At 40.6% G+C, this 15,805-nt stretch overlaps 1 protein-coding gene across 4 annotated transcripts in view; it reads right to left on the bottom strand.

Moving 5' to 3' along the window:
• Ubn1 (ubinuclein 1) overlaps positions 1-15,331 on the bottom strand; it is a 34,602-nt gene extending 19,271 nt beyond the window's left edge. For 3 of the 4 annotated variants that reach the window (XM_052195267.1, XM_052195269.1, XM_052195270.1), the window contains exons 1-7: positions 15,197-15,291; positions 10,660-10,947; positions 5,703-5,789; positions 5,136-5,231; positions 4,689-4,823; positions 3,988-4,091; positions 2,863-3,301 (exon numbers count right to left, since the gene is read on the bottom strand). In XM_052195267.1, the coding sequence (XP_052051227.1) occupies positions 2,863-3,301; positions 3,988-4,091; positions 4,689-4,823; positions 5,136-5,231; positions 5,703-5,789; positions 10,660-10,908 (1,110 nt within the window). In that variant the 5' untranslated portion in view covers positions 10,909-10,947; positions 15,197-15,291. Of the gene's footprint in view, positions 1-2,862; positions 3,302-3,987; positions 4,092-4,688; positions 4,824-5,135; positions 5,232-5,702; positions 5,790-10,659; positions 10,948-15,196 lie in introns of all 4 variants that reach the window. The other variant, XM_052195268.1, reaches the window with a different exon arrangement.
• Between the last annotated feature and the right edge of the window lie 474 nt (positions 15,332-15,805).

The raw sequence follows: 15,805 nt of genomic DNA, 5'->3' as shown, positions 1-15,805 counted from the left end.
ATTAACCCAAGGATGAACTTGAACTGTTTATATATACTCTGTGTGCGTGTAGGTACTGTGTGTGCAAACAAGATGCCAAAGGAGCACGTCATTTGTCCTTCTCAGTCACTGTCTTATTCCTGGAATTCAGTATTTTGGGCTAAACTTTTAGCCACTGAGCCTACTGATCCTCCTCCTTCACACCACCCTCAGAGCATTAAGGTTATAGGCATATACTAGATCATATTTAGCTGGTTATATAAGTGCTAGAATCCAAAATTTGTCCCCTAAGAACAACAATTACAGAGGCATGCACTACCATACCTGGCTACAAGTTTTATTTTTAGATACTAATCCATTTCTCCAGTACTTCAAAAGCTTTCTGCCTTTATAACCTTTTAAAAAAATTCTGAAGCCTTTCAAACTGCAAGTTGGAGGATCTGGCATTATAGTGAATTACTTAGGTGCTACATTTTTAAATAATTCCAAATTAAAGACTAACTGATGTTGGGCTTGCTGGCACACAGCCATAACCCCAGTTACTCTGGAGACTAAAGCAGGATTCCAAATTTGAGGTAAGGTCGAGTAACCAGTGAGACTACCATGATCTGCAGAAACTCCTGATAGGGAGGTTTAGCCAGCATATGGCTAATGAAGTGTGAGCTCAGGAAAGATGGGGAAAGAGCCACTTAACCAGCAAAGTCAGGAATAGTATGTAGCCAACCCCAAGTTTTAGCATTCGTTTTCAAATTTAAGCAATAGAAATGGGCATGTCTCTCATCTAAAGTCAAGATTTAAAATCTATCTAATCTTATTTTTAAAAAGAGTAAAAGAGGAAAATAAGTTTAGGGAAGTAAGAAAATGCAGGGAAAAATACTTAAACTGCTACCAACAATGATGCACATTGAGTTTAATTCTGGGGTTAAGACAGGGTCTGGTATAGCCCAGCTAATCTTGAACTTCCTTTGTTGCCAGGATGTTCTTGAACACCACAATCTCATGTCACTACCTCTCAACGATTAGGATTATAAGTGAGTGCCACCATGCCCAGCTATCAAATTTATTTGATTTTTAAATTTTATGTATATGAATACATCATCACTGTCCTCAAACCAGAAGAGGCCATCAGATCCCATTACAGATGGTTGTGAACCACCATGTGGTTGCTGGGAATTGAACTCAGGCTCTTTGGACACGCAATCGGTGCTCTTAACTGTTGAGCTATTTCTCAGTCCCCTCAAATTTAATTTTTAAAATGCTATGTTCATTTCAAGATCTAGCACAGAATTCTTTATTAAAGATTCAAATAACCGTGTGTGGCTTTTGGAATTCTATGTAATATTCTATGTCTAAATACATTCTTCTCTGGAAAAACCACCTTTCCTAGCAAATTAGCACAAAGGATGAGGCACCCAGACACCCATGCACACATATGAAGGGCTCTAGGTACAGCAAAGTCTATAATGTCAGCTGTAAAGGAGCCATTATTCACAAGAGAGAACTTACCAGATAGCATGTCTACCCAGAGAGCTTTCTTGTACCACAGTTCAACACTGTTTCAGGGGTGGCACTTCATTCCCACTATATCTTTTCCCGAAAAAGGTGAAATAATAGGTTACTACTCTGATCACAATCTACTGTGGGAGTGAGCACATAACCAGGAGTTTTATTTTGACTTTTCTGTTAAAATAAACAGTGGTCTACTATCACTTGGTCTCATTTAACTTAGTTAACAAGTCTTTGAGAGACTACAAAACAATGTGCTTACAAATCAAAGCATTGAAAAGAACAAGAAATAATTTTTTTAAACATAAATTCTGAGCAACAAGACAATATGCTCAAACATGCCAAGTGCAGATTCAACTCCTCTCCCTTCAATGTCATATTCAGATAACTGAGTCCCTGACATGTCACAATTCATTAAAGCATTACATTCAAGAACACTTAGATACCACACATAGGCTAACAAGGAGAAACTATAGCTGTGAATAAGGTGTTTTGTTTGCTTTGTACATTGTGTTTAAATATCTTCTCTACGTGAGAAAACAAAACAAAACAAAACTAAACATTTATACCAAAGCTGATGTTTTACACTGTCCTATAACTTGAAATAGTCACAACAGTGATTCTGAAAATGCTGTAAGAATCACTAGTTCAAAACATACAGCTGTTGAGCACAAGCACTCCTGGAGCTACAGTCCAAATCAGTCTCTACAGGGAATATTATTTTAACCAAGGCAATGGTATCAAAACTAATGATCCACAGTTAGGTTACAGTTAGTAGTAAATCACTGAATTGACAGTTCTTAGGACTCAGGGATCATCTCCAAATACTGGAGGAGAACAGCAGCATGGCTATTCCATGCTAATTTAGACTGCTTGCTGGTTTCTGGGACAGGAAGAGGTGCTCAGACTAAGCTTCCACTCATCACCAAGCAGGTCCACCTCAGCACCAATGATACCAGAGCAATTAAAACACAGTAACAGCTAAGCACGTGTTTTCACTTCATGCGTTCATAAACCAGTGAATTTTCAAAATCTTTGGAAGAATTCAACGATGACATTTTACCTTAACTCCCTGCTATCAACATCAGGGCAGGTCAACAAAAGCAAAGGGGAATTGTGAGAAGGAAACTGGGGAAAAGCAGAACAAGAGAAAATTTCCCCCAAAGTAAAATTTCCAGAAGTGGAGGAATCAAAAAAGGTGAAAAACTGAATCCTGGTGGGCAAAGCTTACAGCTTCCTCCTTGGGATGAAGTGAGGACTGGGAAAGGCTTATACTTTCACAAAGGATTGCTTGGGCATCAAGCCTCACGAGGTGCAGAGGTAATGCCAATCTACTGAAATGGCTTCCAGGAAAGCCCAGCCAGTGTGTCACCATACCTGAGCCAGCTCCTTAACACGCTTCTCCAGGGGTGTTGGCAGGCCTTCGGGGAAGGAAGAGGGCTGCCTGAACTCCTGATCCAATCCCACCCCAAGGGAATCACTTCCATCATCCATATCTCGGAAAGGGCTTCCTTCTGGAGACTCACTGAGCAGCTGCTCCAAGTCCAAATCCGTCAGGGAGTCCATGGCAGTGGCAGCTTGGAGCAAGTCATTGTCAGAAGCAGAGCCAAAGAGTGAGAGCAGCGGGTCAGAAGCGCCCTCCAGTTCCCTCAGGCCCTGAGCGTCTATTGATGACACAGCAACAGGTTTGTGTTCCTCCTCCCTCTTTTTCTGAGCCTCTTTCTCCTTTTGAAATTTCTTGAGCATCTCTCTAACACTTAATGACCCAGAGTACTTCTTCTTCTTTTTCTCCTTACTGGCATTGAGGGCTGTGAAGCTGCAAGCAAGAGGGAAACTGGTTACTCAGGTTGTAGCCCTCTCCATGAGAAACTCAACAGCCTTCATCCCTGCTCCCAGGGAAGAGACTCCATGAGTCTTTTTTCTGTCAGTCCACTCTGTTATGCCTCCATCCTTTTGGCAAAGAGAACTTGTTCTTGCTAGACCAAAACTGTAGCATGAATACAGATTAGCCATACAGTATCATATAACGCTAAATGTCCAATGGGTTTTTAAAAACCACTACCAGGCTGAAATAAAAGTTTGCAAAAAATGGGAGGGGCAGGAAAACTATTTCAAGGAAGAAGACATGAGAGGAGAGCAGCAGCAACTAGAAGGCAGCTGGGCGTAAGGAGGAATCACAACCATAGACGACAAAAGAAAGTAACAGATAAGAAGAACTGGGGCCGAGAGGAGTGCCAAGAGAACAAGGGACATCAGCAATCATGGTGACAGAAATAGCTGCTGACACCGACAGAAGAACACAGGCACACAGGCTATCCAACATACAGAGATGGGAATGGCTGACTTGCCCAGAACCGCCCTGTCAGAAGAGGGGAGAGGAGGGTCAGGCCCTATAACCCCCTCTGAAGCTGCAGAGGAAAGAGAAGGAAAGTCAGCTCTCAGGTATCCCAGGGCCCTCATGTGCCCTCAAGGACCAGAACTTCTCCTAGTACTGCCTCTCACCCGGTTTTGGAAAACTTGGACTTTTTCGATTTCTTCTCCTTGTCATAAGTGTCATCTTTTTTCTTCTTTTTTATCTTTTCACCACCTTCCTTCAACTTCCGCTTCTGAGAATAAAAGACAAGGCAGTTACATAATTCCATGAGTCAGAGAGCAAGTACACTAGACTTGCTCTGTGTGGTGTATATCTCCAAACCCATCTCATTTCCTTCATGAACGAAAAGCTGTCTCTCAAAGCAGTCCTTGGGTCAAGAACCCACAGCATTCCAACAACAGTGTTTCCTGCAAACATCCAAGTGAAGGACATGGTGGCTGTTCTAGAACTGGTTGCAGGTGAGCCCTCTCATTTTATGTTACGGGCAATGGTAGGCAGGCCCTGAAACACACCCAAACTAAGGCTGAAAAGTTTGCAGTGGGTGAAAGCCCCGGAACTAAAGTCGTCTCCAAGTCCACAGTGGAAAAGCCTGAAACAGTGGGTTCATAGTCCTCCCTAAGACTTATCTGGAAACATGACCCTACTGGACCATCTTGAGATATGGATGAAATGACTAAGGCATGACCAGCATCCCCATGTTTCACATCAGGTACCTGTCCACCAGTCTCCTAAGTCATCCCAAGAGACTACATAGTCTAGAATAACCTACTAATTTCACAGAGTCACATCAAAAATTATTCCTAAGGTCCAAAAGAAAGAATATTCTAACCTTTGGAGATTTTTTCTTCTTTTCTTTAATGAAGTCATCTTCAGATTCTGAAGCTTGTCTAAACTGCAAGGTTCCTGAGTTGATGTAAAATCCTCCGTATTTTGTAGTCAAAGAAGCAGGAACAAGTTCGTCATACTAAAGGGGGAAAACATATCATCAGCTCCCACTTCTGGTACTACGGTCCAAGATACAAAGCACATTTTAAGAAATGCAACTGGGATTTCCTGTCATTCTTCAGACACCATGCTAAGACATCCTCTTGTCAATCACTAGTGTGCAAGCTACTAGATGTTTTAGAGAGGGGAGGTTTTCAAATAAAAAAAAACAAGTTCTGGGTTCAGGAGGTCTATTCCTCTTAAGCTCAGTGCTTCTTGTACGAAGAGGACACACTGAGATATCACAACCCCACTGTCAGTATCATACAGTATCATATCATTAAGTACTCACCGCCTCAGAGTTATCGATGAAAGAATCCGATTCATCATAGCCATATCCCATATCAATCAAATCCTGTATTCGGTCTTTCCTACGTTTCTTTCCACCCTGAAATTTAAAAGCAAGTTATCACATGCTTTTTGGTAAGTACAATTAAATGTTGCCTTGAGCTAATGATTAAGTTGTAAAGCAATGAAAACACATACTACCCCCCAACCAGTGTCTCTCTTCTCTCTTACATACCCACATACATATTCCAACCTCTCCCCTAAAGACCTTTGAAATAGGGCAGATTTAATCTGCATAAATGGCCTAAGAAAGAAGAACAAAATAAGCAGATTCTTCTGCTCTGTAACAAAACAGATCTTTTAAGGCCTTGTTTATTTACCCATTTAACTCACCATTGCTCCTGCCACATAAGCGGTCTGTCCCTTAATACATTGGTTTAATACCTACATTCTGTTTCCTCTGAATTCTATGTCTATTTCAGATCACTTCTGACTGTCCACTAAATGAACATGAAAATGCCTGGAGACTATTCTCACTAATAGGTTGTCTTGCCCAACACAAAAGTCTTACATATTTTTCTTCGAATTTCCGTGCAAGGGCCTCCACTTTATGCCTTTCTTTTTCTTCATCATTGAAAGGATCCAAGACATCTTTTTTCTGGAAAGAGATCATTCCACAAAAAAATAAAACACACACACACACACAAAGCCATAGTCCTACTTAAAGAACCTTCAATGACTACCCAACACTTATAAACTATGTAATAAAAACTATTATTCAGCCGGGCAGTGGTGGTGATGCACACCTTTAATCCCAGCACTTGCGAGGCAGAGGCAGGCAGATTTCTCAGTTCGAGGCCAGCCTGGTCTACAGAGCAAGTTCTAGGACAGTCAGGACTACACACAGACACCCTTGTCTTGAAAAATCAAAAACAAAAAATAAAAAAATAAAAACTATCATTCAGAAATAGCAAGATAGAATACCATGTTTTACTGTTTAAAAAACACAGAATTTCTCCAATTTATTGTAATCCTAGCTACTAGAAAGGCAGAGGCACAATAATCTCAATTCAAAGCCAACCCTGACTACAGAATGAAGTCAAAGCTAGCCTAGGCAATGCATCAAGAACTTGTCTTAAAAAGAAAAAAAAAAGGGTGGGGGTGGGGGCCTGGAGAGATGGCTCAGTGTGGTTATGAGCACTGACTGCTCTTCCAGAGGTCCTGAGTTCAATTCCCAGCAACCACATGGTGGCTCATAACCATCTGTAATGGGATCCGATGCCCTCTTCTTGAATCAGATGTACATATAGGGCAGAGCATTCATATATAAATCTTTACAAAAAAGTCTAAAAATTTTCTCTAAAAAAAGACAGAAAGAACTGGAGAGATGGCTCAGAGGTTAAGAGACACTGTAGTTGTCTTCAGACACACCAAAAGAGGGTATCAGATCCCATTATAGATTGGTTGTGATCCCATGTGGTTGCTGGGAATTGAACTTAGGACCTCTGGAAGAGCAGTTAGTGCTCTTAACCACTGGGCCATCTCTCCAGCCCCGAACTCCTACACTTTTTAATCAAGTACATTTTCCATGTTATTGGGCAGGGAATTTTAATATTAATAGTGATTATAATCTATATGTTAAGACTTCGGAGTGCACATAAAATACAGAAAAATAGATGTTTGCTTTCAAAACTAATGTCTCTAAGCCAAGCATGAAGGTACACTCCTGTTATTTTAGCACTTGGAAAACAGAAGCAAAAGAATAATGTTCAAGGGCTGGAGAGATGGCCCAGCAGTTAAGAGAACTGAATATTTGTTCTTCCAGAGAATAGGGGTTCAATTCCTGGCACCCACATGGCAGTTCACAACTGTCTGTAACTCCAAGATCTGACACCCTTACCCAAATATATATGCAAGCAAACCACCAATGCATAAAAAAAGGTCAAAAACCAGCCCGTACTACATAGTATTGCTCAATTTCCAACCTCAAATTAAAAAAAATTCCTTTATTATACTTTCTAGTCTAATAAAACCCACCTACTCAAAAAGATTTACATGACTTATAGTGTGTATACATACTGGAATTCTATGGTGCATACAAAGTACAAACATTAATGACAATGAGTGATTTTTTATAAGTATGTTTTTGCCTGCATGTTTGTATGTGCATGCATGGTGCCCAAAAGGTCAGAAGAGGACATCAGATCCCCTGGAACTAGTTACAAATGGATGTGAGCCGGAAATGGAACCTGGGTCCTATAAAAGAGAGCGCTCTTAAAACTAACCCATCTCTCCAAACCTACATGGGCTTTTTTAAAGAACAAAAACAAAAACAAAAAAACCATGTGCTGTTTATTTGTGTCTTCTATTTCTACAATGATCACGTACAACTTAAATGGCTAAAATAACCTTTAAAAATTCCATTTTTGGAAGGGTGGTGGTTACACCCTTAATCCTAGCACCTAGAGACAGAGGCAAGTAGATCTCTTTGAGTTCAAAGCCAGTCTGGTCCACTACTATTACACAGAAAACCCTGACTCAAAAAAACAAACAAAAAAACCATTTTTCAGCACTACCCAATTTAACATGAACTCCTCAAAGCCAAGCCAACACATCTTTTCAATTACTACCCAGAACAAAAGACTCAGTTCTGTTCAAACACAGCGTGCTGGCCATTACTGAGCTCAGTCAAAGCCCTCTGGGGCTTAAACCTCAACATATTGTAACTTTTGCTACCTGCACTACTAGAATGTTTTTAACATAGCTATAAGACTGTAAATTCCTATGAGGCAGGGACAGTCTTTCCCACTTTCATATGGCTCTCCCTGTGCAGCAGCACTTCACATTGTAAAGAATATGTGCTAAATGAATTAATACCCACATGGATCAGATTATACTGTGAGTAGGTGCCTAGGAGCTCACACGTGACTGTACCCTTTATACTACAGGACAGAGCCACTCACAATTTGTAAAACTGAAAAGGAGTGATTCCTTTGAATCTTAATCCAATTTTTTTCTGTATACATTCCATACATTTTTCTGTAATATTGAAAGTAATATGGAACTTTTCTTCCCCAGCTGCCAAAAAATAAAACAAGGTAAGTCAGAGCACTGGAGTTCTAATTTTGTTTTATCCATTTAGTATGAGCACATAAATATATTAACCAACTCCTACTATCTCTTTCTCTTGAGAATGAGAACACTATCTGTATTAGGAATTGTAAACAGATTTTATTGTTTTCATCCTGATTACTGGCCCTTATACAACATGATGACCCTTGGTATAGATGCACTGATTTCATTCTGCCTTTAAGATTATCAATCAAGACAACAAACAGGCAGGAGGGGGTGGAGGCAGGAGGCTCAGGAATTCAAGAGCATATTGCTATATGGTAATTGAGAGGCCATTCTAGGGTACATGAGACCCCGCCTCAAATATAACAAAACATAACCCTATACATTTTTAATCAAGAAAAATGAGGAATCCTTCTAACTAGACATGCTTCCTCCATACATTCCCAAAATCAATCAGGCTGGGTGAGTACTTGGCACCAAGACACTATGCCAGAGACTTAACAGTATTATCTCATTCCACCCTTCTGTTAGATGGGTGCTGGCTCATCCTTTGTTCTGCTAAAAGCCACTAGATCAAAATGTCACAAGTGTGGTCCTACTTTCCTTCTCTTTCAAGCCTACCAATATTGTAGTATACAGTATGTTTAAAATGCTCATCTAGTTCCTACTCATAATATATGATGCTATATACATACAAGCACAAAGAAATACAAAACTGGTCTTGATTGACAGCAGTTCCCTGTGAGGAAGGCAGATAGTGTTAGAGGCAGGTAGAAATGTCTCTAGTATCCCAGTAAAAGTTGTGTTTTATGAACCATGTGCAAGTTGCATGGCTGTGCTAAGTTTATGTAAAATCCACAACTGTTATCATTATGTAGTTTTTAAAATTGTTTGTATGATACAACTAAACAATTTGTTTAGACATTTTTAGTTGGATATAGTGGTGTAAATATGTAAACCCAGAATTTAGGAGTCTGCCCCAGGACTCCTAAGTTCAAGGTCAGCCTGGGCTACATAGTAAGACTGTGCTACTTGGGGTTTTTGTTTGTTTGTTTTGTTTTGTTTTGCAGTTTGAAACAAGCTAGAGTCATCTTAGGACCTCAACAGAAAAAAATGTAACCTTCAGACTGGTCCATAGGCAAGTCTGTGGGAATATTTTCTTGGTATGATTAATGTGGGAATGGCCCACTCTGGGTAGTGAGACACCTGGGCAAGTTACCCCTGTACAAGAAGGTAACTAAGCAAGCCAAAAGAACCAAGTCAATAAGCAACACTCTTTTATAGCTCACGCCTTTGTTCCTATCTTAACTTCCCTTCATGATAGACTAGAAAGGTTGTAAGCTGAAATAAGCCTTTCCTCATCCCCAACTTGCTTTGATTTCTACATTTATCACAGCAACAGAAAACAGAGAAAGACACTATCTCGAAAATATATAAAAACACATAAACTTCTTTAAAAAGTTAATGACTCAGGGGGATATCTGAGTTTGCGGCCAGCCTGATCTACAGAGTGAGTTCCAGGATAGCCAGGGCTACACAGAGAAACCCTGTCTTGAAAAAAAAACCAAAGCAAAAAACAAAACAAAACAAAAAAAAGTTAATGACTGGCCAATGCTGGAACAGTTAAAAATGGGTAATAGATATTACCCATACTTGGTAATCTATATGCATAGATTTGAAAATATACATGTTTGAAAGTTCCATACTAGAAAAGTTAAAACAAATAAGCCAAGAAAAAAAAATCAAAGTTGGTGAGGGTCAGCCTGGGCAGCATGAGATTCTTGGCACTTGCTATAAAGCCTGATACCCTGAGTTCCATCCTAGGTCCTACTGATGGAAGGAGAGCTCTGACTCCCACAAGCTACATGCTTGAGCACACTTGTTCTTTCTCTCTCTCTCCATAATAAATAAATAAATAAATAAATAAATAAATAAATGTTTAAAACTTTAAAAAGGAAAGAAAAGAAAAAGAAAACGAGACAGCTTAAAGCTCACAAAGCCAATTTTGGCACAGGAAGAAAGCAAGCAAGCAAGATTTCTATACATCCTAAACGAGAAACTACTCAAGTCACTCCTGTTCAGGAATGATGAGCAGTACAGGTATCTTCCTGTCTGTCCTTTTACAGAGCGGACAAAGGAAAGCATGGAACTCTGGACCATCAAAACAATGAGCTCATGTGAGTCATATGAAAAGATTAGTATAAAAAAATTGCTTCTTTTTAAATTTATAGTTAGCCATAATTCAAACTAGCCTTGAATATGCCATATATTTTTCTCTAGCATAAGTCAGAAGGATTCCTAATAGAATTCTCTTTCTTCTCACCCAGTGCTTGCTCTAGGTGAGTGAAATAAACAGGGCAGCTCAGCCTCTCAGGCCTCACTTCCCAGATGTAAAGGTCCATGTGGACATATTGGTAGCTTCATGTTAGGTCTGCAAAGCAACAGGAATGTACCTTGTCTCCAGGATGAAGGCCTTTCACCTTCCCTCGGATGTTCTTCACCAGCTCTGGGTAGAAGAACTCTGGACAGCGCTTGTGATCTGGTTCAAAGAGAGTGAGTGTGATGCGAACAGCTGCTGCAGCTGGCTCACAGTCCTGATGCTGCTCTGTTCCTCCAACTTCCTCTTTCCTGGACTTCTTCAAAAATGCAGGATTCAAAGAACCTGGGAGAGAGGTGAACTGGACCCTGTGGGGCTCCGACATGGCTACCAACAAGTCTTAGCAGGTGTCACTGCATGGTTTCTGTTAACATTGAAAAGAAGGGCCAGGTCAAACCAAAATAACAAAGATAGACATTTTCAAAATAACAAAACAGGCATTTCCTTGTCAGTTATTCAGTTTTTAAAATTTTTCATTGTTAAAAAGAATCCACTGATAAATTATAGTTGCTTTAACTCATTTAAGCAAATAGTTTTAAATATAACTTTTTCCTATTTTAGAAATCATCTCACACCACTTAATTCAAGTCAAAAGCCTATTTATTAATGCAGTCAAAACTTGGGTTTTGTTGCATGTGACATTTCTTTTGTGCCTAGAAAGCTCTTTATAAACAGATCACAAGGAAGAAATCACCCCAGTCAGTCTACTAAAGAGTTTTCACTTTTAAATCTAACCCATGGTGAACTTACTGGGGTCTATGCTGTGAGAACAGGCTATAACTTGTTTTTTTTTCCCAGTACCAATTACAAAGCAGACCTGATATATGTATGGTCCATGTCTAAAAGCTGTGTTACATTAATCAAGTACTTGACAGACTGTTTATCCAGTAATAAACTGTCTTGAAAACTCCTACTTTTGGTATCTTGAATTAAAACTTTGTCTTTATTATCTTTTTAAAAATAGTAATTGAATTTTAGCCTATTTCAGATCAATTTTAGAATCATTTTTGGAAGTCCCCTACAAAATGTGACTGTACTTTGCAAAAATGAATCACAAATATGAATTCAGAATGATTTGTCTATTTCCACATATATGTAGATATATGTGGAACATATCTATATATATATTCAGTATTCATTCGTTCTGTTATTATCATAAAAAAGTGATGTAAGACCACATAAAGGAGTTAAAAATATACAAATGAGTTTTAAAAAGTCATTCTAGCCAAGCAGTGATGGCGGTACACTTTTAATCCCATCACTCGTGGAGTAGAGGCAGGCATCCTGTAGCCAGGACTACATAGAGAAACCCTGTCTTGAAGGAAAAAAAGTCATTCTAATTGGACAGCAAAGACATAACTAGTAAAATAGGTGCCCAGTGCAGAGTTTATCAACACTCACTAGGATGCTCTACGCAGTACCTAAGCAACTGCTTCAAGGCCCTAAGGACCAGCTGGCTGTGAAAACACACCTTAACTGAGAATGAAAGGCTCCCACTGAACGGAGCAGTCGCACTGTGAGAAATGGATCAGTGAGTCACTCAACTAGATGAGGGAACTGGCAGCCAGACCCAAGTGTTGTTTCATCTAGCCAAAATTTTTAAAATGTAGCTTCATTTCAGACCATGTTTTTAGAAAGCACAATTCCAATCCACATAGCCACTAACAATGTTCCTGTCAGCTACAAAAGTCTGTGCAAGCCTTGGCCAACAAGGAGATAAGACTAAAAGATAAAGTAAGTCCACCTATTAACTCTTAGAAGTCAGGTTTTGGTGAAGTTTTCTGACCATGTTCATGGACTAGGGCATTTGAAATATTTAAGACAATAATAGATGTTAAAGTCCATGTTAAACTTACACATTTAATTCCAAATGCTTAAGAAAATGTAGGCTGAGCCAGGCAGTGGTGGCACACACCTGTAATCCCAGCACTCTTGGAAGCAGAGGCAGAAGGATTTCCAAGTTCAAGTGAGTTCCAGGACAGCCGGGGCTATACAGAGAAACCCTGTCTCAAAAACCAAAAAAAAAAAAAAAAAAAAAAAAAAAGAAAGAAAGAAAGAAAGAAAGAAAATGTAGGTTGTAAAGAAAGAAAGAAAGAAAGAAAGAAAATGTAGGTTGTAAAGTCCATAAAAGAATGTAAATTGTATTTATACAATTAACTTATGAGTTATTTATGATCTTGGAAAGAGCTTCCTCTAAGGTTTACAAGTTTACCTCTTTAGAAATATGAAGTAGATGGGAGATGGTACAGTATGCAGCACTTGGGAGGCAGAGGCAGGTGGCTCTCCATGAATTTGAGGCCAGCCTGGTCTACAGAGAACTGCCAGGGCTACACAGAAAAAACAACCCTGTCTCAGAAGAAACATACAAACAAAAGAAATATGAAACAAACAAACCAAGAAAGAAATATCTGAGAATTAAGAAAAAAATAAATGCAGTTTAAAACATGTTAAGAGAATTTAATTAACTTGATCTAAAAGAGTTGATTGTTTAAGAAAATTTAATCTGTTTAACCTGGTGCTATCTCTAAGCTTTGTTCAAGTGTTCAAGTTTAAGTAATTTTTATTTTCACATGCATTCATATGAGTATGTGAGTGTGTGTGTGTGTGAGAGAGAAAGAGAGAGAACTTACAGAAGTTAATTCTTTCATTTCATCATGAGAGAGAGAGAGAGAGAGAGAGAACTTACAGAAGTTAATTCTTTCATTTCATCATGTGCGTTCCAGAGATTGAACAAAGGTCTTCAGGCTTGGAGGCAGACACCCTTACCTGTTGAGCCATCTTGTAGACCCTCACATAATTTGTCATATAAATTCTTAAATCTGTAAATGAAACACTAATTAAAATTTACGAGTTTTAAAAAAGAGCTAAGAATGGAGGCTGGAGAAATGGCTCAGCAGTTAAGAGCACTGACTCTTAGGTCCTCACTTCAATTCCCAGGAACCACATGGTGGCTCACAACCATCTGTAATGGGATCTGATGCTCTCTTCTGGTGTGTCTGAAGACAGCCAGAAGTTTTTCATATACATAAAATAAATAAAATCTTTTTTTTTAAAAAGTGGTATTTTTGTTTGTTTTTGTTTTCTTAAATAGCTAAGAATGGGCTGGGGATGTAGCTCAGCAAAGTGCTTTCTTTGCACACTGGAGGCCCTGGGTTCAGTCCCCACACTGAGATTAAATTTAAATGAGAATAGTAATATACACCTGTAATAGAAGCACTGTGGAGGCAGAGGCAAGAGGATGCTAAGTTTAAAGTCATTCTTGGACATACAAGGAGTTGAAGACCAGCCTGGATTGCATGAGATTCTGTCTCCAAATAAAATACAAAAAGGAAAAAAAAACCCACAGAATAGGTTTTAAATACTCTGAATGAGTTGACTTTTGTTTGTTTGTTTGTTTGGATTTGGTTTTTCCGAGACAGGGTTTCTCTGTATAGCCCTGGCTGTCCTGGAACTCACTCTATAGACCAGGCTGGCCTCAAACTCAGAGATCTGCCTGCCTCTGTCTCCCAAAGTACTGGGATTACAGGTGTGCGCCACCACCGCCTGGCTGAGTTGAATTAATATGCCACACAGGAAAAATTCTTCTCTTTAAAAAGCAGATTATGGGATTATGGGTTGGTGGTGATGGACAGATCTTTAATGCCAGCACTCAGATCGAAGCAAGCCTGATCCACAAGGAGCTAGCGCCAAGACAGCCAGGACTACACAGGGAAATTCTGTCTTGAAAAAAACAAAACAAATAAAAAAAACATATTTCCAGGTATTCCTAGGGAGTATCTTATGTTTCTGTTATCATAAATACATTCTTTTTAACCATTTTACTTTTGACCTGACTACCGACAAAACAGAAAAACTTGTATGCTAATTTTTTCATTAATTTCTTTCCCCATTTAATGGCTTTTCTCTTTTTATTTTAAAAAGCAAAGTTTTATTATCTACAGAAATAGCTTTTTTTACATTTATTTTTGTTTCCTGTCTTATTTCATTTCATTATTAGTTTTTCCAGGACATTAAACAAGATATCCTTTGTTCTCTTCCTGACTTCGATGGGATTGCTTCTAAATCTAGTTGTAAAGACTTACATTTAAAGACAAGTCGTTACAATATTCTTCAGTCCCTCGAAAACTCTAATTTCTAAATTAAGAACACTTGTTAAATTTTATGACATCTCAAACACACCTTAAATGGTCAGTTTGTTTAAATTAACACACACCGAAAATGACAGTCCTTGCGACTAATCTGTGATACTTCTTCCAAAGAAAAAAAGGCTGGGGTCAATCCACGGCTACTACCCACCTTCTCCACCTCACCATCTCCCAGAGCAATTTACAATCAAAGCCTTTACACGGACGCTGCTCTGGGGAAAGGGGCGTGAACCCGTCACCTTCCCAGCAGGCGCTGACTTAAAGTACAGCCCTAAGTTAGGTCCACCCGGGACTCGGACTCCCTGCTGTCTTTTCTGGGGAGTGAGCCTTTCTTGCTCCAAATCAGGCTACAACTCGGTCTACGGAAGTCAGGGCAGCCGCCCTGCCCCTCGGCAGGTACCAGTTCCCACTACGCTGTCATCTGTCTTCCAGCTGTCAAAACTTCTTGCAAAGTGTCACACTACTTACGAAGGCTAACGCGGGAGGCTGGACCAGACCGCGGCGCTCACCGTTGTCCCCAGAGCCGACGCGGGCCGCAGACGTCTCCCCGTGGTGGTCCTCATGCCGGCCCGGGACCTCCGGGCTGCGGCGCGGCTCAGCGGCCCGCACCCGAGCGCTGCAGGCGGGCGCGCGGAGGGCCCGCGCCGCGGCCCATGGCCGGGTCCCCAGCCCGCGGGAAGGAAGCCTCTCGACGAACTGCCGCTTTCTCTCGTCAGCCAGCGGGGGGAGCCGAGATGTGCCAAGTCCACGTCCAAGAAAACAAGTCGGGCGATGCCGAGGACGCTCTGCGGGGACGCCGCTCCGGAAGCCGACGGTCGAGCTAGGCGCTCCTCAGCAGTCTGGAGCTCTCGCCCCGAGCGCGGGCTCGCGGGCAGCCAGGGCCTCTTCTGCTCCGGGCTCGGACCGAGACTGGCTTCCAGGCCGCGCCAGGGTCAGTCAGGGCAGTACACGGACTCCAACACCCATCCGCCCGGCACCTCAGGCTCGGGAACGGCCCGGGGCCCGCGCCTGCCTAACGGCCGTAACGGAACCACCAAGAAAGGCTAGAAATGAGTCTAGAGTCCCGGAAGCGAGCCG

This window comes from Apodemus sylvaticus, chromosome 10 (genome assembly GCF_947179515.1).
Source record: "Apodemus sylvaticus chromosome 10, mApoSyl1.1, whole genome shotgun sequence".
NCBI lineage: Eukaryota > Metazoa > Chordata > Mammalia > Rodentia > Muridae > Apodemus > Apodemus sylvaticus.
Note: the sequence above shows the minus strand (reverse complement) of the source record. Positions and strands in the feature narration are given on the sequence as shown.